Consider the following 25,654-nt stretch of genomic DNA (forward strand, 5'->3'; position numbering starts at 1 on the left):
TGATCAAATCCTCAGTCTGCTCCTTGCTCTCTACAACAAAACGACACGTAAAGCACATTTCCTGTTATGTCAACATGCAAAACGATTGTACGATATAATAACGATATTAACAGTAATAATGCTCCTAAGGTTAGCTCTGTATTCAATCCAAACGTTTACAGTTTTACAGCCTAGAAATACAGCGGCGCTCACAACCCATCGTTAACGTTATATGTTCAGCTGCGAGAGGAGCGAACTGTAGCCTACACAACTTACGAGTAGGCCTACAAATTAACTGAACAGCTCCACGGTTACAATAAGATATAAGTTACCATCGGAGCTTGTAACATTTGAAAGTGAAGGGTTTTAGGCTTACGTTACGCTTAAAGGCTAACGTTAACTGAGCTCCTCGTATCAACAGCCTTAAGCTACATCACGTAGCTGGCCCTACATTCCGGTGGCTACACATATTAGCATTATTAACTTCACGCATTTTAACACTCAAATGTGTTTTAAGGCCCCTTGAACGTCCGACGTTAAGCAAAAACCCGTTACTTACATTTAAATGTTTATTCGGCACTGCTGCCGGTGCCGGAGCTGCTGCCGTCTTTGGCCGCCATTGTTGGTTGAACAGCGGCGCGCAAAGCATCTTGGGATATGGGAGGCCGCGAAGGATAGTAGCGGTGCATCCTCCGAATACGGGGGAAAGGAGGACACATTTGTCGGCCGCATTTGGAGGAGCCTTCGAATTTAGACGAATTGGGACAGCCTTCGCGCAGCTCTGTGACGTAAGCGGCCTTCAAATGCAGCCTCCGAAGGCTGCAGACCCTGAATTGGGACACAGCTACTGACTATATACACAGGGAGGCAGGGAGCTGACAAGGAACAGGTGAAACACATCAGGGCAGGCATGGTAATCAACACGAGAGGGTGGGGGAGTCAAGACAGCGGAAACAACAAGGACCAGGAAGTACGAGACAGGAAATGACACTGAGGGCAAAATAAAACAGGAAATCAAAACTAATGAAACAGAACATGACAAAACACAGATCATGACAGTAACACAGATCATGACACTGTCAACTTGCAGTGTTGTCTGTGGTCATCTCTTCTGTAAATTTCCAGCAACTTCCGCCGATAGATAACTTCCTGTGGTTTAAAAATAAAAGCTGTCCGGTGGCGGTGTGTTAATATGCTGTTCGGAGCCCACTTTTTTTTATTTCTCAGAAATCTTTTACCGTGGTCCGGACCTCGGTGACCTCATAGCTGGCTACGGCCCTGCTAACAAGGTGAACCTAATAAAGTGGCCGGTGAGTGTGTATATATACACTCAACAAAAATATAAACGCAACACTTTTGTTTTTTCTCCCATTTTTCATGAGATGGACTTAAAGATCTAAAATTCATTCCAGATACACAATATTACCATTTCTCTCAAACATTGTTCACAAATCAGTCTAAATGTGTGATAGTGAGCACTTCTGCTTTGCTGAGATAATCCATCCCACCTCACAGGTGTGCCACATCAATATGCTGATCTGACATCATGATTAGTGCACAGGTGTGCCTTAGACTGTCCACAATAAAAGGCCACCCTGAAATGTGCATTTTTTTGCTTTATTGGGGGTCTGGGGACTCAGACCCAGTCAGTATCTGGTGTGACCACCATTTGCCTCATGCAGTGCAACACATCTTCTTCGCATAGAGTTTATCAGATTGTCAATTGTGGCTTGTGGAATGTTGGTCCACTCCTCTTCAATGGCTGTGCGAAGTTGCTGGATATTAGTGGGAACTGGTACACGCTGTCGTATACGCCGGTCAAGCACATCCCAAACATGCTCAATGGGTGACATGTCCGGTGAGTATGCTGGCCATGCAAGAACTGGGACATTTTCAGCTTCCAAGAATTGTGTACAGATCCTTGCAACATGGGGCCGTGCATTATCTTGCTGAAACATGAGGTGATGTTCATGGATGTATGGCACAACAATAGGCCTCAGGATCTCATCACGGTATCTCTGTGCATTCAAAATGCCATCAATAAAATGCACCTGTGTTCTTCGTCCATAACAGATGCCTGCCCATACCATAACCCCACCACCACCATGGGCCACTCGATCCACAACATTGACATCAGCAAAGCGCTCACCCACACGACGCCACACACGCTGTCTGCCATCTGCCCTGAACAATGTAAACCGAGATTCATCCGTGAAGAGAACACCTCTCCAACGTGCCAGACGCCATCGAATGTGAGCATTTGCCCACTCAAGTCTGTTACGGCGACGTGCTGGAGTCAGGTCAAGACCCCGATGAGGACGACGAGCATGCAGTTGAGCTTCCCTGAGACGGTTTCTGACAGTTTGTGCAGAAATTGTTTGGTTATGCAAACCAATTGTTTCAGCAGCTGTCTGAGTGGCTGGTCTCAGACGATCTTGGAGGTGAACCTGCTGGATGTGGAGGTCCTGGGCTGGTGTGGTTACACGTGGTCTGCGGTTGTGAGGCCGGTTGGATGTACTGCCATATTCTCTGAAACGCCTTTGGAGACGGCTTATGGTGGAGAAATGAACATTCAATGCACGAGCAACAGATCTGGTTGACATTCCTGCTGTCAGCATGCCAATTGCACGCTCCCTCAATGCTTGTGGCATCTGTGGCATTTTGCTGTGAGACAAAACTGCACATTTCAGAGTGGCCTTTTATTGTGGACAGTCTAAGGCACACCTGTGCACTAATCATGATGTCAGATCAGCATCTTGATGTGGCACACCTGTGAGGTGGGATGGATTATCTCAGCAAAGCAGAAGTGCTCACTATCACACATTTAGACAGATTTGTGAACAATGTTTGAGAGAAATGGTAATATTGTGTATCTGGAATGAATTTTAGATCTTTAAGTCCATCTCATGAAAAATGGGAGCAAAAACAAAAGTGTTGCGTTTATATTTTTGTTGAGTGTGTGTATATATATATATATATATATATATATATATATATATGGAAGTTTATATTTCAAATAAAAAAGCTTCGAAAATCACTTAAATTGTAATCTGAATTAAATGCTACTAAAGCTACTGTTCATGCTAAACAGTTACTGTTTAATTTATAGAAATAATATAAGTGGCATCTTAAATTACATATTCTTGTCAAATGGTGTAATCGGTTACACCATTTGACATTTCTATTTAAAATCAAAATTTGCAGGCATTATTATGGACTACCATGTACACACTTGACCTTCATGTGAATTCAAACACAGTTTTTACATTGATTTCAATATTTTATGACAATAGTGATTTATGAATATATTAAGGGGGTCATACCATTTCACATGTACCCTAAGCTTGCCTGACCAAGGCCTAGAAACACTTAATTATGTTACATTTGTAAGAGAGTTACTAACCTTGACTCATGGCGGTTGGGGTCTTCAGGGGTCCTTCTCTGTGAAATAATTTCCTGTCACATGATCTTCTGACATAATACTTACAAAATAGCTTCTTAAATGGTGGTTACACCAAATGATATTTCAAGTGGTTGATGTGACAGACATGATTCCCCATATAAATGTATATATATACATTCAGAACAATATGCCTTCAATATTTTTATTTAATATAGTTCTTATGGAAGATCATGCCAGGTTATTTTAGAAGGGATTTAGAGAGAATTTCACATTTTTTTCAGCAAGTGTAATTATTACACCGTATTGACATTTTTACCCAAATTCTCTTTATAATCTCTCAAAGCTGAATAAATCCAAAACTTTAAGATTAGGGTTTGATGAAAATCATGTTTCAAAATAATTTGTAAAATAATTTTCAATTTTTTTACAATTTTAAATGTATCTAACCCATATGTACACAAAAAAATTAGTGTCATGTCATTGACCCTCAAACATCATAGTCTTGTCAGTGACATCACTGACAAACTCAACATCTGAATCATCATCTGGTTCAACAAGAGTAAGAGTAGTTTGTGAAACGCAACTTCCCACTGACCTCTTGCGCTTAGAAACTCTAACATTGTTGACTCCAGGTACACTACTAAAATCCACTGATTCGGCAAAAGCTAACTCAGTGATTTCATCAGCCATGACAGTGTCTCCACATGACACTTGTGAGGGAAATTCCTATTTAATCATTTATCTCTGTGGGCAAATGGCTGTTTGTCCTCAATGCGTACTGCAGGACCATTTGCCACCAGGGGCGTCACCAAACGAGCCCTTTGATGCAGGATAAGACAATGACCCTTTGATTAAAGACAACATCCTGGGGACACATGGAGAAGGGGGGCTGCAGGATGTCAGATCTGTAAATTCAACTGCATTATAAGTGCCCTTAGAAACAGTGACTCTTCAGTCACTCCTGCGTCGCACTGTGAGTGGCTCATGCTGCAGCATTAAAAGATCTTCAGATTCGGATATTATGTCTACTGGTATTTCATTGCCAAACTCTCACCTGCACTAGACTAACTGGTATTTCAGTTGCAACGACACACTGTTGGACAACTAGAGCTCTGAGACATCTGGAACACAAACACCAGCTATCTATAACAACCTCTGCACTCTACAAAGCGAATCCAGCCATGATTCTGCAGGTCTTTAAGAGACCTGAAGTAAACAACCATGCTTTTACCATGTGCATCTGGCATTCCACTGCCACTACGGGCATGGGAATCCACCACAGCATACTCTCCATTCTGACACGTGTCATACTTGGAAAACATAGTTTCCAAGCCATGAGAAAGACCGCTGTACACGCCAGTCTCAACGAGGTCTCCACCTACCACATCTACATCACCAGTGACAAAGTCACCATAGTTGCACTCAAACTGCTGTCCCTCAACAACAAACTATTTAGGCAAATCAGGAACACACAAGATTTCAGAAGAGCCAGAGATGCCCTTCTTACGCAGAGACGTGTACAACCGGTCACCTTCAACTACAACCTTGTCCAGATCTGCTGCACTCCATGAAAACACAACTGTATGCTTTGCTATCCCTACCACTCCTCCACCTCATATGCAACTCTGATGTCAACATCACTGACTGTGCAACCTACAGCCCTTTCCACATCAGCATTAACTGAACAACACTTCACAGATATGCTACTAATGTCATACCACTGTGCATCTAAAGACTGCTGTAGTTTTCTGATATGAAGCATCAGGTCACTAAGGCACGTTAAACACTGTGACAGACGTACCAATCTTCATTCTCAAGAATACACTAACTGCATCATGGAGGTTCAACACGCGTATCCCACTGCTCAACAACGCTTCTTGCAGCTCTTCATACAGCTCAGTCTCTTCTGACAACAGTCAAAATCTCTGTACACTGGCACCCTGTGCCCCTCAACCAACTTGCACTTCTCTTTACCGTTACCGTCCTGGCCTGCCTTAACAATTAACTCGTTCAACTTGACACCCTCTGCATGACATCAACATCAGAACATTGCAACGTACACACAGGAGCAACGACGTGCTTGATGGCAGCCACAACACTGCACGCAATCCATGTATCCACATCCGCAGATGACCTAGCCCTAACATTAGTCCCTGCACACCGTATCAGCAACCTTCTTACCTTTGCTAGACTTACCTGTGGTGGTTGTCTTCCTCAACGGCTAAATACAGGGAAAAACCAGCAACCAACTTCAATCATCAATTCATTTTTATTGATACTGTCATTTCACAACACAACAGCAGGAATCATCTCAGAACACTTTTCACAGAGCAGATGATTTCCATAAGTCCTCATTAACATATATTGCAAGCAGGATTTGCTTATTAACTAATCACAAGTGTCTGTATTAGACTTTTTAAAGTTACATTTATTTACACACAATGTGAATGAAACTAAAATAAGGTTTGTCTTATTTCAATATTGTGGGGGACACTAGAGGGAGTTTTATCTTATCAGAGGGACAGGTGAAGTGGGAGGGTTTAAGGTGTTAGATATGGGGATTTCCTGTTTGTGAGGTGGTTGTTGGACGCGATGAGTAAAAGTGAGAATCAAATCAAGACCTACGTCTGTGAACGGCCAGCGCAGCCAGCCCACAATACTGGATGTGGGCGAGATGTTGGAGGTGGAAAGGATGTGGATGAGAGGAATTTGACGTTTCAAAAATGATGAGATTTTATTTTCCCATTCAGATCGTCATTGCATTTTTTGTAATAATAAAGAAACAAAATACTTTTCAAACTGAAATAAATTCAGACCTTCAACCTGAGCATAGCATCATAGACATTTTGGCAAAGCACTCTACCTCACAGCAGGAGAGCTGACCTTCTCTCCCCGAGCCTCCTTTTGGGGCGACTGACCTAGCCTCTTTAAGTAGGCCTATCTATGAGGACAAATTGGCCCAATAGGTCTAAACCACCATGTAAGGGAAGCACTAAACATATTGTTCAATATTAGCATGGATACATTAAGTGAACAGATGTATTACAATAACCCTTTTAAATAATATCAATCCAATTACTCATTACACACAATTGTACAATACTCACATACATGATTATTATTAAACATACTGACTATGAGAACAAACAGCCCTACAGCATAATGCCCCACTTCCTCCCCTTGTTGGACCTGGTAAAAGACCCACCCCTATGCGGCACGTGCTTCCGCAATGGGATGGCTGCGAGGAAGCCAGAACATCAGGAAGTGAGCGTGAGTGAAGGTTAACCGGATTATGGACAATATAGACATGTAAATGATTAATGGAAGTTGAAACAGTGGGTACCACACTATAGACAATTATATTTGGCCAAATCGGAGTTGTACAAAGTTTTAGGACAGTCGTTATATTTAATGCAAACAGTGAACTTGCGATAGCAGCTGACCAGACAAAGAGCTGGTCGCGCGTCTACACGCTAAACAACCCGTAAACTCCCAACATCAAACATTTCCCCGTATCCCACACAAGCACAATATTTATACAACACAAATAATCAACGAAATCACAAGTGTTCATGTAATCGCCAACCAAGAGGAGAGATGCAGCAGATCAGTATGTGTGTGTGTGTGCGTGCATGTGAAAATGAACTCTCTCTCTCTCTCCCCTCTCTCTCACAAAGTGGCAAACAGTCCGTATAAGGTTCATATAAGTAAGAGGCGGATATTCTGTCTCTCACAGTCTCCTTGCTGGCTTCCACATCGGTAACCCTGACATGATAAAAAATGTCTTTAAATGCCGGTGACAACACGTTCAGGCTCCCGTGGTTTCTACTGTGACTGTCGAATTACCTGAATTTTGGCAACATGATCCGGACCTGTGATTCCAACACATCCAGGCACAGTTTCATCTGCAGGGAATCACGGTGGAGGATACGAAATACTACCACGTTGCTGCTGCTTTGGATTCCTCCACCACCCGCCGTGTGATGGGACTGCTGAGGGACCCTCCGGTTTATGGAAAATATGACACGCTCAAAGCACAGCTACTGCGGATGTGGCAAATCGCCGCCTTTTATAGTAAACTGGTCCTATAGTGCCATGTATAAATTTACCTTGTTATTGTGCATTAAATTCTAAGATATTCAAATAATACACAGGTTCATATATTCATGTTTTTATTTTAAACATGTGCAAGGTACATTGAGTAGGGTGGCCATGCCACTGTCATTCGTAAACATAACATAACATAATAAACTGTATCTGCCAAGATCAACAATGTCTGCCAATTGCATGTAATCATAAAGCTATTCAAATGGACATTTGTGAAACATTAAAGAAACATTGAAAATATTCCCTCCCGACACGCTCCTTCCATTTTCTGATCTTTTTGACGAAGCCTTCCATCCTGTCATACAGCTGAAAGGCATGTGTGATGCGACCTTGCATAGAATTGTTAAGTTTGTTCAGCTCTGCGAAAATGTCAGCAAGATATGCAACTTTGGTGATCCAGACATTGTCAACGAAAAGTGCAGCCACCTCTGTGCGCTTTTGGAGAAGTAAAAACTCCCGAATAGACAATGCGTAATTCTAACACTGTTCCGCGTGAAAGCCAGTGCACCTCAGAATGGTACAGTAGGCCAGTGTGCTCTTCTCCTTCAGCAGCACAGAGATTATATTAGTGTGTTTGCAAAGCACTCTTCTTGACTATATTCACAACTTTCACGACCGAGTCCATAACATCAGACAGTTCAGTGCAGTGCGTCCAAATCACCTCTGGAGCCACATCCCTGACAAGCACGATTAGGGCCACTTTTTAATCCAGCCTTTTAATCCAACACATTTTGCCCATGAAATGTTATTTTCTCTGAAAACACTTTGAAGATTTCAGCACTTGTTGTGCATTCAAGAGGGGGCTTACAAACAAAAATTCCTCCTGCATTTCATTTTGATCCACAAAGCGCCCAAACGCCAGAAGCTGCGTGTCCTTTGACACGTGTTGATTCATCCAGCTGTAATGCAAATGCATCTGCCAATCTCAGCTTCTCTATCAGTTGCACCCCCCGCACATCTGATGCCATCTCGTCAATAAGGCGAGCAATAGTTGTGTCCAACAATGGAACAGCTTTCAGTTTATCAATGTCAACATCATTCCCATACATTGTTATACACAGCAGTTGCTGAAGGCAATATTAAAGGGGAAATCCGGTCATTTTTGAGCCCATTGTCGTTGTCCTCAGGGTCATCCCGACTTATTAGAAGCAAAAAACCCGACAAAAATTGACGTTGCCTAGCCCGAGATCTGTACCTGCCTGGCAGCCTTCCAGACTCGCTCCAATGCTAACCCATTGGGGCACGTTATATCTGCTTTCCTGGGCCTCAGAAAACAATTCCAAGACCTATGCAACACAGGTTGGGTCCGTACGAGACACCACGGTGCTCGTTTAGCTCAAATAGTGTGGCAAAACGACATAAATATGTGTGTTTTAGCATGAAGTTACTCACCTCAAATCACCCCGTAGACATTAGCAGTAGATAGCTGAGCGCCTGTCGTCCCTCCCAGTCACCGCAGAAACGAAAACGTTTTCCTCGTAGTTTTGATTTTGTATCCATAAAGAAAAGACCGAGCTGTGCAGTCGTCCTGTCCGTAATAAATCCAGGAAGCTGTCATGTCCATATGTATGACTATGTTACACATAGCAACGATGTTACACATAGCAACGATAGCTTCAGCTAGTAACGTGCCGGGCGCTCGTCCGTCTGTCCCAGTCACCACAGAAAACGTATACAGTTTGTATGTTTTCGTGTCTTCTCCCTTTTATGCTTACCCTTTACAGCTGCAGGGTCTACAGCAGGTACATCGTCACTTTTATTTTCACCTTCGGTTTCTGAGGTAGAGAGTAGGCCTATCTCTTTTGTGCTTTTAGGTTTTTTTTGTAGTGTTACAAAACTATCTATTTTTTAATTTTTTGACCCAAACATTTACACTAGCTGCTAGCATAATAAGAATAGGCTCTCGACCAATCACAGGGAACCTGACACAGCCAGCGCGTCACATACGGCCTTGTGGCACAGCAGCGATAAGGGCAGGTCCTCCTCGTTGATGGGACAGGTGTTGTGAATGAACCAGTGCCCAGTTTGAAAGAGCTCCTGTGTGTTGCTGAATGTGTGCATTGCTGACTGAAAGACATCTTCTGCCTCCATTTATCTGTTCACTACATTGTTTTAGATGCATGTTAATGTGTATTTAAAGACATTTCAATTTGTGGAAAAAATTGCATGGGGGGGTAAAAAAAAAAGTCTAATCAACCACAACTTTCGCGACCCCCCTGCTGTACCTCTGCGGACCCCCTGTTGAAGACCTCTACTCTGTCAGGCCTGGGCAGAAAGAAGACTCAGGTGCGGAGGTTGAACAGTTCAGGTAGATCTTGATTTCACACTTCCTTTAGACAGAGTGAAAACAAAACAGGCTATGAACAATCGCGAGAACCCTTACGGGAAAAAGATAACGAAAAATCACTCCCTAAGGAGGCAAAGAAAAAGGCTGATAACTACACTACGCTGTGAAGGAATAAACTATTAACTTTAAGAAAAAGAAAATCACTCCAACGGAGGAAAAAAGGTACAAAGCAAAAACACTCCAACGGAGATCAGGACACGGCTACAAACAGAAATAACTAGCTTCTCTTGAGCTGACCAGAAATTACCACCAAAAACCACTCTTAAAGAGAAAGCGAGAAATCAACATAATACAAACGCATGGAATTCTTCTTCTTTATGAGGAGGGCAAGTGACTTGAAACGAGAGGGGAGTTTCTCTTCAAAATAAAACAGGAAATTCACAAGACAAAACCTAAGACTAGACAAACCTTGCGTGACATGCTCTAGAATCTATGTCCTCGCTAGGTTTTCTTTTTAGCTGCTGTCTGAATTTGCTAGCATTTAGCAATTTGTCTTGGACTCCAATGCTGTCATATAAAAAGTTGCTTTACAGTAGTTACAGTACAGATACAGACAACACACATAAGCCACAGGCCACATATAAATACACAACATGTGCAACAATTCACCCTTATTTGACTAGACGGTCATTGCCACAACGCACAATTAAGGTCTCGGGAGGATCTATTGAGCAAGGTTGAGAAAATTATACCAGCAGTTCCAACTAACTTAAACAAATGTAAGGCCTGGCCTCCCTATCAATAACAGTGTCAGGGTACTAGCAGGAGCAGATTCGGTTTTCAAAAGATAATTATTAATAGCAATATAATTATTGCTATTAATAATTATATTTAATATATTATGATATGATTATAAATCTACGGGGCACCACCCTGAAATCGAAAAGATAACCGAAAACTGTACTCAGTCTCAATATAAAGGGTTTTATACTCACATGCCAATCATCCTGATCATTGGCATAGAAGTAAAAAAACAATCAAACAATTAAAAGGCGTGAAATCCGAACACTAGCCTTCACACAACAAGCACAAGAGACTGCTAGTTATAATATAATAAGATTTATTAAATCAGTAATAATGATCACAATCAATAACACTGCAATTAACAAAGCCTAATTATCTAACTACCTAAATGCAAACAAAGCTAAGCTAAACAAAGGGAGAGCGTGTGTGTGTGTGTGTATGTGTGGGGGGAGGGCATTTAAAGGTGGACGCTGGCCTTTATACCCCACGGCCCTGGTTGTCAGCCAATAGGGCACCAGAGTTGGTGTGACGTCACACTTCACACCTTACTTAAGTGTGAAGGCAGGCGCGCTGACGCGTAATGTTTTTTTAACGGCGAAAGCCGACTCTTGAACCATACCATTTAACAATACTTAAACACACAATTAACCCTTGCAAAGCCCAGCGTTCATAAATCCTGACACTTAACTCCAAAATCAAACAGTCCAAACACAAATCAAGTCCCGAGTTCAAGCCTGAACAACAGGAAGTATTTGCCTCACAGTTAGTAGAGATGCTGCCGTGGGTATCCAATAACGAACCGCAATCTCTCCACGAACGCACGTAAGAAAAATATCTTTAACTCGTTTCACTCCAATGATCCCCAAAAAAGGTAATCCACAAAGAGAAGTTAGTTCCAGAAAGGGTCACTGTAATTTCCAGCAAGAAGGCCTCAGACGCGTGCAGGTTCACCATACCGGAATTAGGTCAACCATTAGTTGGGCGAGCGCTCTCGCTGTCTCCATATAAAGTCAATGCAATAAAAGTCCACGCCTATCCACAAACGCGCGTTCAACATAATTGGCCGACCATCAAATTTACATGAATGGCATATTAGTCAATGAGAAAAATAACAATACATATTTATAGTATACATAATATCCTCATTAATTTCGGCCAGTAAAAGGTGACATTATGGCAATCTTTACACATAAAACAGTGCGATGTACACATACTTACACACACATGCCCAAACCCTCCTTGCCCACTGTATTATACCATGGGTCATGATCAATAGTACAATTGCACAGTTTGTTTGGTCCTGGGGGCATTTAGCATCTTAATTAAGGTGGGCATAAATGAATTCCAAAAACGGTTCAGCCTGCAAGTAGGGACTCTGAAGCGTCTACGTGATGGTAGAAGCTGGTATTCTGTGTGCAGAATATGTGTCTGGTCAGACAAGATTTTCTCAGCTTGTCTGAGCACAGACTGCTCGTAGATGGACTGCATGGGGAGCTTTCCAGACCTCCCCATCACCTTCATAGCGGATTAAATCAGGTGCCCTATTTTTGATTTCAGCTGGACAGAAAGGTTACCGTACCAAGCAGCCATCCCATACCTCAGAACACTCTCTAACTCCGCCTGGTAAAATAAGAACATAACTCTGTGGTTTACACCAAACACCCTGAGTCAGAGAAGATGCTATTAACTCTGACATTCCGAGTTCTCTGAGTTAAAAACGAGTGGAACCATTTAATGATGGAGGGGCTTACACTCATCTAGTTCATCTTTTTAATTAATAGGTATGGTTGAAGTGAATTAAAAGCGGAACTAAAATCAATGAACAAAAGGCGCGCATAGGCCCCAGGGGCTTCGAGATGCTTAAGGGCAAGGTGGGTGATGCCAGTGATTGCATCATCATGCCCTTCCCTTGCCTATATGCAAATTGTTGTGGGTCTAATTTAGGCCCAATCTCTGCTTTTAGTTTTGTCACCATGTATTTTTCAAAGCACTTGATGACAATTGAGGTTAATGCCACCGGTCTGTAATCATTATTTTCCATGGGGCAGGATTTTTTTGGTATGGAATAATGGTAGACTTTTTCCAGATGGCAGGGACTTTGGGGCACCAGGCTGGGGTTAGTTCTTCTGCAAACATCTTTAGGAGAAGAGCTGAGATACCATCAGGGCCTGTGGATTTACTCTTACATACCTGGTTGGATAATGCCTGTATTTTGAGAGGATCAACTACTAGTTTTGGGTAGGCATCAGTTGTAATAGACTGTAGTACTTTATTACATTCAGAAGAGAAATCCTGTTTATCAAATCTTAAGAAAAAATCATTCAGCTCATTTGCCATTTCAAGTTCATTATTGATTATGAGACGTTTTGGGCAAGTGGACATATAAGTGGCAGCCTTCATAGAGTCCTTGGGCCCTAGTTTCGTGGCGCAGCGCAGGGCGGCACAGGGTGGCGGAGCCGGCGCAATGCAAGTTTCGACCCGCGCAGCCTTGTGCACCGTCAGTTTGGCAGTTTGGTGGATCGCCTGCGCCAAGATGGGTGTGGCGGCGCAGCAGGGGGAGGCGTCACAGATTCAGCTTGGCGTAGCGGAAGTTTCGTGGCAAAAAGCCTCGCCGAGACTGCGCTGAAAGCTCGCCAGCTCCAACCTGGTCTACTTTCGGCGCAAGGCGCAAGGCGTAACTAAAGTCCATTCATTCAATGCGAATCACAGCTGGCGGAGTGGAAGTTTGGCTGATAGCGCGCAGTGCGTACACGTCACCGAGACCTCACAGGCAGGTTTCCACAGTTCCAGGCACATTTAAATGCAATAAATAATCACAACAAACGCTATTTAATGCAACTGATTGAATCAACACGTGAATTTATATCTATATAGATTGTCCCGTCACATCTGACGTCAGATCAAAGGCGGATGGCACGCGAAACGGAAACTCAGCCTCTCGGACCAAAACATCTCCCTCTCTCTCTCCTGTTTTTTATAATATCGGCATTGTTATTATTATGATACGCACGCACAGCGCGTGATGCGCGTGGTGGGAGCAGCGGCGCTGCTTCTGTCATCGGGTTGTCAAGTGACGGAACTTGCACTGAACCTCCCCTAACGCATTAAAGGAGAGGAGAGGAGCTCATTTGATTGGTGAAGATCTGAATCGGCTGGATTAATCCCAGTCCACGCCTCGTCTCCTCCTCGTCTCCCACTCACGTCTTCTTCTCCTCCCTCTTTCCCACTTGCGCCGGTGGGCGAGACGGGAGGTGTGCCTGCGCGAGCCTGCGCGGTGCACCAAACTTGCAAAGTCCAGGCGGACACACCCCGTCGGCGCGGCGCAGGTGCGCTGAAAGCTGACTCGCTTGGTCTACGAAACTAGGGCCCCTTGTGTTTTCTCCTTGCTTCCCTCAGCATGTGATTAAGTTCCCTTCTGTATGGCCTTCATACTCATCCAGTTTTTGTTTCTAAAAGCCAGTTTCTTACGATTAATACAGTCCTTAATCTCACTAGTTACATAGGGCTTGTTGTTGGGATACACTGTGACAACCTTTTTTTGTGGCAACACAGCTAACACAGAATAGAGTATAATCAGTAATAGTTTCAGCAGCGTCGTCAATGTCCAAGTCATGAAATATGTCCCAAATTGTACAGAGAAAGGACCCCTTTAGTGTCTCTATTATGTCGTATGACCCTTTCATAGATGGATTTTGTCTGTGGTTTACTGCTCTTAAAAACAGTTTTATAGGTTGACAAGGTGAATGGAGTCTGGTTGATGGGTTCTATGCTATGCTAACATTATAGCTGCTCAATAAACACTCCAAATAAGGTCATGTAGACATAAATACGGCAGAGACCTTGTTGTTTGGACCACAGACAGTCTCCACATAGTCTGTTCTGGTCTGGTCTCTGCACTAATGTGAGCTACTATCGTAGACCTCTGGGGGACCACAGACAGTCTCTGGTTTCTCCACATAGTCTGGTCTGGTCTCTAGACTAATGTGAGCTACTATTGTAGACCTCTGGGGGACCACAGACCCAGGGGACAACATTTGGTTCCTCCATTTCTGATTCGGAAACGTCAGGACGACGTTTTGTTAATGATATACCAATCAGGTTTATAAGCACTATTAAAAACAGCAATCTGACATGTCTCAATCATTGGGAAGTAGACGTGCTAAAAGTCTTTTAGGTTTATCACAGTAGTGTGTGTGTGTGTGTGAGAGAGAGAGAGAGAGAGAGAGAGAGAGATGTGTACTTTATTTAATAACATTATTTGATTAAGATCAACAATATAGAAGTTTTAAATGCTAAAGGAGACACTGAACACTGAATCTTGGTAATATTGTGTTTGTCCTCTTCACCCAGGTCAGTGACAGATCCCAGAGATGGAAAGCGAGTTGCCCTAAAAAAAATGCCCAATGTCTTCCAAAACCTTGTTTCTTGCAAGAGGGTGTTTCGGGAGCTGAAGATGCTCTGCTTCTTCAAACATGAAAACGTAAGTACAGAGCTAAGTACAAATGCTAAAATGTGTCATCTCCAGGAAGAAGCATGGCTCCTGAGCCATTTGTGAATGACTGTGGTAAAAGGACCTGCATTTATATAGCACCTTTGTAGTCTTGCACGTTCCTCTACTTGTCTACATTCACCCATTAACTGATGGCAGAGGCTGCAACACAAGGTGCCACCTATTCATCAGGGCCCAGTATTTCAAAAGTGATCTGACTAGATTATCCTGGTCGGATAGGATTAAATCTTGATCTGATCTGAAAACTGGGTATTTCAACACAAATCCAGAGAATCCTGATCCTGAAGATCAGGATTCAGCTTTGGTAATCCAATCCTCCCTTGAATCCAGATAAAAGGCTGGATTTGGGTATTTCAAAACTTAAGGCAGAGATCTGGATCAACTTGATACCAAAGACAATGTCTCAGCTCCACTTCTCCTAGATATTGTTACTCAAGATGTTCATTACACTTAATCTAAATGTCAGTGCATTACTTGAAACAAATTGGAGTAATTTAAGAACATTTAAGGTGTAGCAAAAGTGTTTGGCTATATTTCTTGAAACTGCTATAAATAAGAGTGACAAATACAGACAATTCAAACACTTTCCAGCAAAATCCAACAATTTGTCACTGCAATTGAAGCATTTCCAAGGATTTCCAGCACTCATACAGACCCTGTCCTTAATAGCTGAGTGGGCTCTGAAAGTAGAAAAAAGGAAAGGAGTATGAGTAATATCTTTGTCTTCATTTGGAATCCACAATAGTCACAGAAATTGTGTGCATGATGACAACAGCATGATTTTCCCAGCATTACTGTAGCATTCTGACACTTCTGAATGAACTGCATAATTCATACACAACACACATACACAGTGTAATGTTAGGTTTCCAAAGCACTGTAGCAGTCTGGTCTGTACACATGTAGCCTATTTTTTTTTACATGTAGCCTATTTTAAGTCTGCTGTGTTCAGAGATGGACAGAGTACTCGACCCCAGTACTTGAGTAAGAGTACAAATACTACTGGTCAAAATTTACTCCGTTACAAGTAAAAGTAGCTCAGTCGACATGGTACTCGAGTAAGAGTAAAAAAGTACTTGCTTTTAAAGGTACTTAAGTATCCAAAAATACATGCTTTTAAATTTACTTTAAGTAAAAGTAAGAGTAAGAGTAAATTTCAAATAAAATGAATGGTTCTAGGCTTAACATAGTTAATAAATATTTGTGTAAAAAAGTCTTTGGGGGTTCATGTCTTCCTGCACCACCAGTAAATACCAACCACTGCTATGCGCTTTACAGTCACACAAGATGAGTAAAATATAATACAATACATATACCTTTAACTAGTATGACTAGGATAGGTTAATTGATGACTCTAAATTGCCCGTAGGTGTGAATGTGAGTGTGAATGGTTGTCTGTCTCTACATGTTGGCCCTGTGATAGACTGGCGACCTGTCCAGGGTGTACCCTGCCTTCGCCCAATGACAGCTGGGATCGGCTCCAGCCCCCCCGTGACCCTAAATACAGGATAAGCGGTAGAAAATGGATGGATGGATGGATAGTATGACTAGATTAACATAATGTATCTTACAGTGTAATATTGCCAAGGAAACTGCACTGTCGTATGCTGCATCGAACATAGCTCTAACATTTTCTGAAAGTTCCTCCGGATCACTATCACACTCAGTCTGAGACTCAGCCGTTGTCGCGGTTTTGTGTTGACAAACACAGTCGAGAGCGTGGCTGCTTTGGCGGTATCCTTATGGGGAGGGATTACGTATTTCCGCTTTTACGTAGATCCCAGTGGAGAGCGTGCACTGTGATAGGGTTCCTTCTTTGACAAACACAGCTTGTGTCCAATAGTATTTTTAAAAAAAAGAAAGAAAAAAAAAGAGCAGACCTGAAAGTAACGAGTACTTTTCAGCCTTTCTAGAAATTAACTCGAGTAAAAGAAAAAGTATTTGTCTTGGAAATGTATTCAAGTAAGAGTAATAAGTACGAAGGAAATCTAATACTCAAGTAAAGTACAAATCCTCTGGATATGTACTTAAGTACAGTACTTAAGTAAATTTACTCCGTTACTGTCCACCACTGGCTGTGTTGCCAATGACGTAACGCTAATAAACTCCGAACAGGATGATGTTAGTTTAAACAGTTATGGTATAATGTCAGATTAATTACCTTGTAAATCAAACTATGGACCGCAAAATTCGTAAACAAAGCTAGCTACCGCTAGCCCGCTAGCTGCTTAATACGCAAGTCAATGGAGCCGAGTTAGCTACCGTTAGCACGGCCGCGGCTCAATTAGAGATTGCTACAGCCTGGTTTTAAGTACGTGACAATTCATATAGTTAGCTAGCACGATATGTTGGTTGGCGTTCATATGGTCCTTAAACCGCTCAACATTAGACGACGGTAAACTTACATTTTTGACGTGAAAGTCGTGCTCCCTTCCGTGAAGTAGTCCGCCATGTTTCAGATCCGGAGGCGGAGACTTGAGATTTGGTAAGTCGTATCCAGCCAGGTCGGGATCACGATGATCGACCTGGCCAGTGTTTTGAAATACTCAGATAAAGTCAGCAGGATCACCTTGATCCATGACTGAGAAAATGAGGATTTCATTATCCGGATTATTCTGATCCGGGTTACAAGTTTTGAAATACTGGGCCCAGGGGATAACCTAGCACATTCATGCACATTCACACACCAGCGGCACAGCCCACTTCTAGAGGTTCAGTGTCTTACCCAAGGACACTTGCCGGCTGGAAGAGTCAGGGATTGAACCGCCCATCTTCCGGTTCCAGGGCGACCCGCTCTACCCGTGTGCCACAGCCACCCCAACAGAAACATACACTGATTACATTCTTTCAGTAGTGTAACATCAGCAGGACTGGAACGAAGACCACAGTTTTCTTGGGTCGTCTCTGTCGGTGACCTGGTATCAACCTAAACAACGTAGCTTAACTCTCTCCTCAGGTGCTGTCTGCTCTGGATATACTACAACCTCCACACATCGACTACTTTGAAGAAATGTATCCTTTACCACTGAATGACTCAAAGATGGAATCAGAGATTATGTTGTAAACTCCTTTTAAATCTGTGGCCAGACACCATGGATTATTTTCAGGTATTGGAATGGCTCTGTGGTACCTCATCAGTGTTTAAAAATAATCAGTTATTTATTAGGCCTCAGCAGGGTTGTTCCTAATTACAGAATTCCAAGGTTTCCAGTTGAATGGTCTTCTTTCTCTAGTTGTTGATCCTCCATTGTGAGTCAGCAGTAATGAAATGTAGCATGCTGCGCCGGTTAAACACTTTAGGCACACTAGCGGCATCAGGATTTTGATTTTGGGTGGGCGTCCAGAAAACTGGATGGGCCAGTTAAAATAAGCAAAAAAAAAAAAAAAAAAAACACCATTCATCTCCGCTTGTGTTGCTGTCCTCAGCTCAGTGCTAAAGCAGACAAAGACATACACCTTGGCAGTAAGCCAAGTAACTTAGTAACTTAATTTATCTCTCTTGAACTTTCAATACACAAAAAGACTGAAATGGAATTATATCTTCGGAGGGTCTGTTTCTCTGCATTTATGTTTATGTCGATCGCCGAGCAGTTTGGGATCGGGGACGTTCTGCAGTCGGGGTGAGAGAGAAATCCGACCGGCATCAGCTGCATTTAATAATAATAATAAAACATTTTATTTGTATAGCGCTTTTAAAAGATTCTCAAAGACACTTTACATATAATAAAAAATCAATACAATTAAAACAAGTACTATTAAAAACAGGCAGGCTACAAGTGCGTGCATTAAAAACAAGCAGGCTATTCTTAAGAAATAAGTTGGGTTAAAAAGATATACTGTGAAGTTAAACATGGTTAAAAAGATGTAATATGCAGTTATAAGATGGTTTAAAAGCACGCACATTTAAAAATAAGTTTGTGATCTTGTCAATACAGATGAAATGAAATAGTGGATTATTGGGGGTTGAAGGCAATTCTGAAGAGGTGGGTTTTGATGAGTGATTTGAAGGTGGGCTGGTCGGTGCAGGCTCGGATGTGTGCAGGTAGTGAGTTCCAGAGGGAGGGGGCAGCAATTGAGAAGGCTCTGTCGCCCCAGGTACGGTGCTTGGTCCTGGCAGGTGGGGTGAGGAGGTTTGTGTCGGAGGAGCGAAGGTTACGGGGGGGAGAGTGATGGTGGAGCAGGTCGGTGAGGTAGGAAGGGGTCTGGTTGTGGAGGGCTTTGTGGGTGAGGAGGAGTACTTTGAATTCGATGCGTTGGGGAACTTTTGCAGAACAGAAGTGATGTGGTCATGGGAGCGGGTGTGGGTGAGGAGGCGGGCAGCAGAGTTTTGGATGTATTGCAGTTTGTCGAGGATTTTGGCAGGTGAACCGTAGAGGATGCTATTGCAGAAGTCTATTCTGGATGTGATGAATGCATGAATCAAAGTTTCGGCAGCACAGAAGGAGAGCGATGGGCGGAGACGGGCAATGTTCTTGAGGTGAAAAAAGGCAGTCCTGGTGGTGTGATTGATGTGTTGTTGAAATGTGAGGTTGCTGTCGAAAATGACTCCAAGGTTGCGCAGGTGTAGGGATGGGGACAGAGTGGAGTTGTCGACGGAGAGAGTGAAGTTGTGGATGTTTTTGATGAGGGATTTGGGGCCGATGATTATCATGTCTGTTTTGTCACAGTTGAGTTGAAGGAAGTTGTTTTGCATCCAGGTTTTTAATTCAGTGAGGCAGGTGGTCAGAATGGAGCAGGTGGCTGTGGTGATGGATTTGGTGGAGATGTAGATCTGGACGTTGTCAGCGTAGCAGTGGAAGTGGAGACCATGTTTGCGAATAATGTTGCCGAGGGGGAGGATGTAGAGGATGAAGAGAAGAGGACCAAGCACCGAACCTTGGGGGACGCCTTGGGACAGAGGAGCAATGGAGGAAGTGCAGTTATTAATGTTGATGAATTGTTGTCTGTTGGTGAGGTAGGAGCGGAGCTAGGAGAGTGCAGTGCCAGTGATGTTGTAGTAGTTTTCCAGACGGGAGAGGAGAATGGAGTGGTTGATGGTGTTGAAGGCTACAGTGAGGTCAAGCATGATGAGGATGGTAAGGTGGCCGGAGTCAGAGGAGAGGAGGAGGTCGTTGGTGACTTTTAGGAGGCAAGGCAATGCAAGGCAACTTTATTTGTATAGCACATTTCATACACAAGGCAGACTCAAAGTGCTTCACATCATAAAACAAAGAAGAAGAAAAAAAAAAAAAAAAGGAGGGCTGTTTCGGTGCTGTGTTGTGGGCGGAATCCAGATTGAAATGGTTCATACAGGTGATAAGAGGAGAGGTGGGTTTTGAGTTGAGCAGCGACGACACGTTCCAGAATTTTTGACAGAAAGGGAAGATTGGAGATGGGCCGGAAGTTGGACATGATGTCGGGGCTGAGACCTGGTTTCTTGAGGATGGGGGTGACAGCAGCAAGTTTGAGGGGAGTGGGGACAGAGCCAGAGATGAGGGAGGAATTTATGGTTTGACAAGGAGTGGGGTGATGGATGGAAGACAGGTTTTGATGAGAGCTGATGGGATGGGATCTAGGGTGCAGGTGGAGGTTTTCATGCCGTTAGTGAGTTGAGGTAGGTCCATGGGAGACAGCAGGGAAAACTGTGACAGGCACTGAGAGTGTGAAGGGGTGGGATCCTGTGGTGGGGTTGAGGGAGCCGGGGAGGTGGTCAGGTTGCTGTAGATGTTGTTGATTTTATTTTGGAAAAATGACAGGAAGGAGTTGCATGTGTCCACTGTGAAAGCCGAGGAGATGTTATCGGGGGGGTTGAGAAGTTTGTTGATTGTGGAAAAAAGAGTCTTGGGGTTGTTGGAGCCAGAGTGCATGAGGTGTGAGTGGTAAGTGGACTGGGCTGTGTTGAGAGCAGTTTTGTATATGTGGAGAAAGTCCGTGTAAGCGTGGAGGTGAACTGTTAGGCCGGTTTTATTGTAGAGTCTTTCCAGTTGTCGTTTGCGGTGTACCAGGGAGCTGAGTGGGTGAAGGTGACTGTTTTGGTTTTAGTGGGAGCCAGTAGATTGAGACGGGAGGAGAGAGTGTTGTTGTAGTAGTCCACAAGGTCGTTGGGATCATCAGACGGGGGAGGAGAGGTAGATATTGCACCGGTGAGAGAGGCTGAGAGGGCTGAGGGGTTGATGGACTTGATATTTCTGAATGAGATTTTGCGTTTATCTTTTGGGATAGGGATGGGGATGTTGAGGTCGATGATGATGACGAGATGGTCGGAGATGTGGAGGTTGATGCTGGAGAGATGGTTTAGTGTGAGTCCAGTGGAGCAGACCAGATCAAGAATGTGACCATGGGACTGGGTGGGGAAGTTGATATGCTGTGTAAAGTTGAAGCAGTGTAACAGTTCCAGGAATTCAGTGGCAGGTTTGCAGTTGGTGTCATTGATGTGAAGATTAAAATCTCCGAGGAGGACAGAGGGTGAGATGGCACAGAGCTGGGTGAGAAAATCCGTGAAGTCTGAGAGAAAGGTGGGATTTGGTTTGGGAGGGCAGTAAATAATGGCAGTGACAAGTGGAGTAGGACCAGGGAGTTTTAGGGCAAGATGTTCAAAGGACGGGGCGGCTGGGGTGGAGATGGTGGTGATTTTGATGTCGTTTCTGTGGATGGCAGCAATACCACCTCCCCGCCCTTCAAGGCGGGGTTTGTCCGTGTAGGTAAATCCTGTGGGTGTGATCTGGTTAAGTGAAAAATAGTCCAGGGGTTTTTGCCAGGTTTCAGTGATGCAGAAGAAGTCCAGTTATTGTCAGTGATGTATTCTTCAGAATGAGAGTTTTATTGCTGAGTGAACGTGTGTTGAGCAGAGCCATTTTCAGGTGTCTTGTGCACTGCAGCAAGTGGTGCACAAGAGGAAAACAATATTGTATAACAGTAGAGTTAATGGTTTTTGTTTGCAGCGTCTTGCGCGCGCACTGTCAAACTCGCGCAGCTAAGGGGGGTCGGCGGGGCCATGGCGACGGGGGAAAACAGAACGTTGATGAACCAAACCAGCCGCGAGGATTCCCTTATAATAAGCGCTGCTGCCCTCCTGTTTAGGCCTATTATTAGAGCCGCTAGTTAAGTCCATTCAACACTGAATAGGTATCATGACTAATACCATTAATAACACTAGTACCATTAGTAAAAAAAAAGAAGAAAAAAAAAAAGGCTCGGCCCAAAATCGCCATCGGCCCTTCTGGCAAATGCCCGATATGCCCGATGGCCAGTCCAGCCCTGCGTGTGGGGGCGGTGTATGTGTGTGCACATGTGTGTTAGCCGGAACAAAGAGAGAGAGAATGCATGCGTAATGCACAAAGGATCTGTAAGCTATTACCATCACACGGGAGCTCGTGAATGAACTGGCGTTCGTTTAGCGGGACCCCGGTCTTTTAACTGGTGGTAGATCACTTACTGAGCTCGTGAATGTGTCTGAGGTTGGACACACACTGTTACTGAAATGAAACCCAGCGGCGTGGGTGCACAATCAGCATTCAAATAAAACAACACAGAAAGCAACGGACTCAGCGGTCCGTGATCAAAACTTAAAACACGTTAACAAGAATTACAAGCATATCCTACACTATCAAACTTATGTCTCTGCCCAGACTGATAGCCTCTTACTTTGTCGATGTGCGTAAGTCCGTCTTGTGCGGCGGCGGTGCTTCTTGACGCGACGGCGGCGGGCTGTGGTTCGCGAGTCCTCGGCGGCAGCGGGGGGTGCGGCGAGTCGGTTGAGTCCAGACGAGAGCGGGGCGTAGCAGTTAAGTTTCTCGATGGTCGACTCGAATGAAGAAAACAGTTTGTGTTCCTTCCTTCCGCGGGCAACAATAGAATCGCACGGCTTGGCGATTAGTCAGCTGACTTCAGACAGGAGCGGGGCGCAGAGGTTACCCTTCTGGCTGGTCGCTGAAATAAAGGAACCGTTCGTTCCTCTTCTGCAGGTAAACAAAGAATCGCGCGGGTGCGGCGATCTCCTCAGGATCCAAAATCGAGTAAAAGAAAAGGGGCGAGTCGCGGAAAACGGGGGAAAACAATCTGTCGCTCGTCCAGCGAGTTTGGGAAAAGACTGTAGCCTAAGACAAAGGAAACGCTGCAGACGTTAAAAGTTCGCCTCCTGTTGCAGCGGTGTGCTGCGGTGGAGGAGCTCACCTCCTGTTGCAACGTCGTGTTGGAAGAGAGAGTTCTTAAGGCGGCGCCGGGTTTTATACCTCACGGCTGCTCCTGGGGACCCCCTGGGGTACCTGTGGTTGTCAGCCAATAGGGCACCAGTTGTGTGACGTTGCACTTCGCACCTTGGTCAAAATGGCAGTTGTAGTTCTTTATCCCCTTCGTCCCTTTGTTCTGACCGCATGTGAAGGCTTCTGGGCCTCCGTGTAGGCCGCATTGTGTAGTCCTGATGGTGAGGTCCCTACACAGAATTGTATCGAAATGAAATAACAGCAGCATTGAACAGCTGCTAAACACAAAGCAGGAAAACCCATCCATTCATCCATTGTCTACCGCTTATCCTGTATTCAGGGTTGCGGGGGGGCTGGAGCCGATCCCAGCTGTCATTGGACGAAGGCGGGGTACACCTGGACAGGTAACCAGTCTATCACAGGGCTGACATATAGAGACAAACAACCATTCACGCTCACATCAGAGTCATCAATTAACCTATCCCCATCCTGCATGTCTTTGGACTGTGGGAGGAAGCCGGAGAACCTGGAGAGAACCCACGCTTACACAGGGAGAACATGCAAACTGCACACAGAAGGAACCCGGGCCCAACCCGGGAATCAAACCCAGGACCCTCTCGCTGTGAGGTGACAGTGCTACCCACTATACCACCGTGCAGCCCATCAAAGCAGGAAAACGAATAATTAAATTAATACAGCTATGGAAGGACTTGATGGGAAGAGCGCGGCTGAGCTGGACGGTAACTCGTCACTCGTACACTTGGGCCATGGTGACGTTTAATATTAGCTAATAGCTACCGTCTGTGTCTGTCTCATTGCACGCCAAAATCATTGATTTCACTTGCTTGTGACGATGCAGCCTGTGGGCAGGCTTAAGAGTCCACACGTGGGGTAGAAGCCGCTGATTGGCTGAGAAGCTTTCACTCAAAGCTTTCCTCAGGCTGCTTTTTGGATAAACAGCTAGAATGGAAACTAATGCTGTGTCCAAAAGATGGAGGGACACTGTGAGACACATCAGGGCAGGAAGGAAAACACAAGAACGGGAGAGTCATCTGACCAGAGAGGAGAGGTTAGAGGATATGAGCATTCACAGTCTCAACAAAACTTACATAACCATGTCATATGATATCACCACTACAGAGAACACTACAGAAAGTTGTTTTGTATAATTTGATATCAAGATATTGACACCATAGACACCACTGGCTATACGTGGAATTGTCTGTTTCTTGAATCATATAATGATTAGAAGCCATAAACAGACCAGAAAGCAGGGGATGATTTAGGGCAGGACTCCTTTGTGATTGACAGGTCGCTACCACGCTACCAATGCAGTTAGCTACTAAGATGACTTTATCACTTAGCTGTAAAGTTGACCTTAAACTATGAAGCTATCTTTGTTCACACCAGAATCCAGATGGATCTATCTGCTGCTTGTGTTCTTCAGAACCCTCCGTCGCTCCTCCGCAGTCCAAATATGGTTCGGTTGCAAATATTCCGAGATGGCGATGAGCAACATGCCAAACTGTAGATTTTTTGTGCATCCTGGGGGAGGTTGGGACATGGAGGCTGAGTGGGCCAGTACAACTGGAGAATATCAAGAATATCTTCCAATGGTTCTTAGTGTGGTCTGCTGTATGTGCTCATGTTTTTCCCCTTAACTTGCCATTGGTCAGTTATGTGGTGACTGAACTGATGCAAAGTGACCTGCATAAGATCATTGTATCACCACAGCCTCTGAGCTCAGACCACGCCAAAGTCTTTCTTTATCAGATTCTACGAGGTGGGTTTCTCATGTCTCTCTCAGATCATCTTCTAGTCATTGTAACATTAATTCAAGTATGTGCTCTATGTTTTCAGTCCGATAGCAACAAGGATGAAATGTGCAGCTATGCAGTCAGTCAAATGAATATCAGTGTTCTTCAGCATTGTCAGTTCAGTGCTTCCACAGAGTGACAGCAGCCCATACCATCCATAAAACAAGCGAGTCAGGTGCTATATATCAAAGTAAATTATTAATTGTATATGATTTTTGTCTGTATACATTATCTGTTTGTTGAGCGTGAGGGGCTGAGTCCTGTATAATGACGATAATAAAGCCTTGAATCATTATAAACAGTTGGAACACCTGTAAAATGTTGAAGCATTGATTATTTAGGTTTTATATGAAGAGTCATATGAGCTCTTGCACAACTTAAATTCAAATAACTGTTGAAACTAAAATGATAATGTTTTTAACCAGGCTGATTAAATCTAAAATACTGTTTTTATTCTCTCGTAATTATAGTTCCTTCTTCCTTGTTTTGTTAGACTTTTGCGTGAAAAAGAGTTTAGAATACATGACAGTACAACCAATCGTCATTCAGCTGTTACTTGAATTCTGA

At 43.9% G+C, this 25,654-nt stretch overlaps 1 protein-coding gene across 1 annotated transcript in view; it reads left to right on the forward strand.

Moving 5' to 3' along the window:
- nlk2 (nemo-like kinase, type 2) overlaps positions 1–25,654 on the forward strand; it is a 101,082-nt gene that overhangs the window by 21,903 nt on the left and 53,525 nt on the right. The window contains exons 2-4 of the mRNA XM_084019976.1: positions 14,931–15,060; positions 18,047–18,102; positions 24,947–25,053. Coding sequence (XP_083876102.1) covers positions 14,931–15,060; positions 18,047–18,102; positions 24,947–25,053 — 293 coding nt within the window. The remainder of the gene's footprint in view (positions 1–14,930; positions 15,061–18,046; positions 18,103–24,946; positions 25,054–25,654) is intronic.

This window comes from Eutrigla gurnardus (assembly GCF_963514095.1).
Source record: "Eutrigla gurnardus genome assembly, chromosome: 10".
In the NCBI taxonomy this organism is placed as follows: domain Eukaryota; kingdom Metazoa; phylum Chordata; class Actinopteri; order Perciformes; family Triglidae; genus Eutrigla; species Eutrigla gurnardus.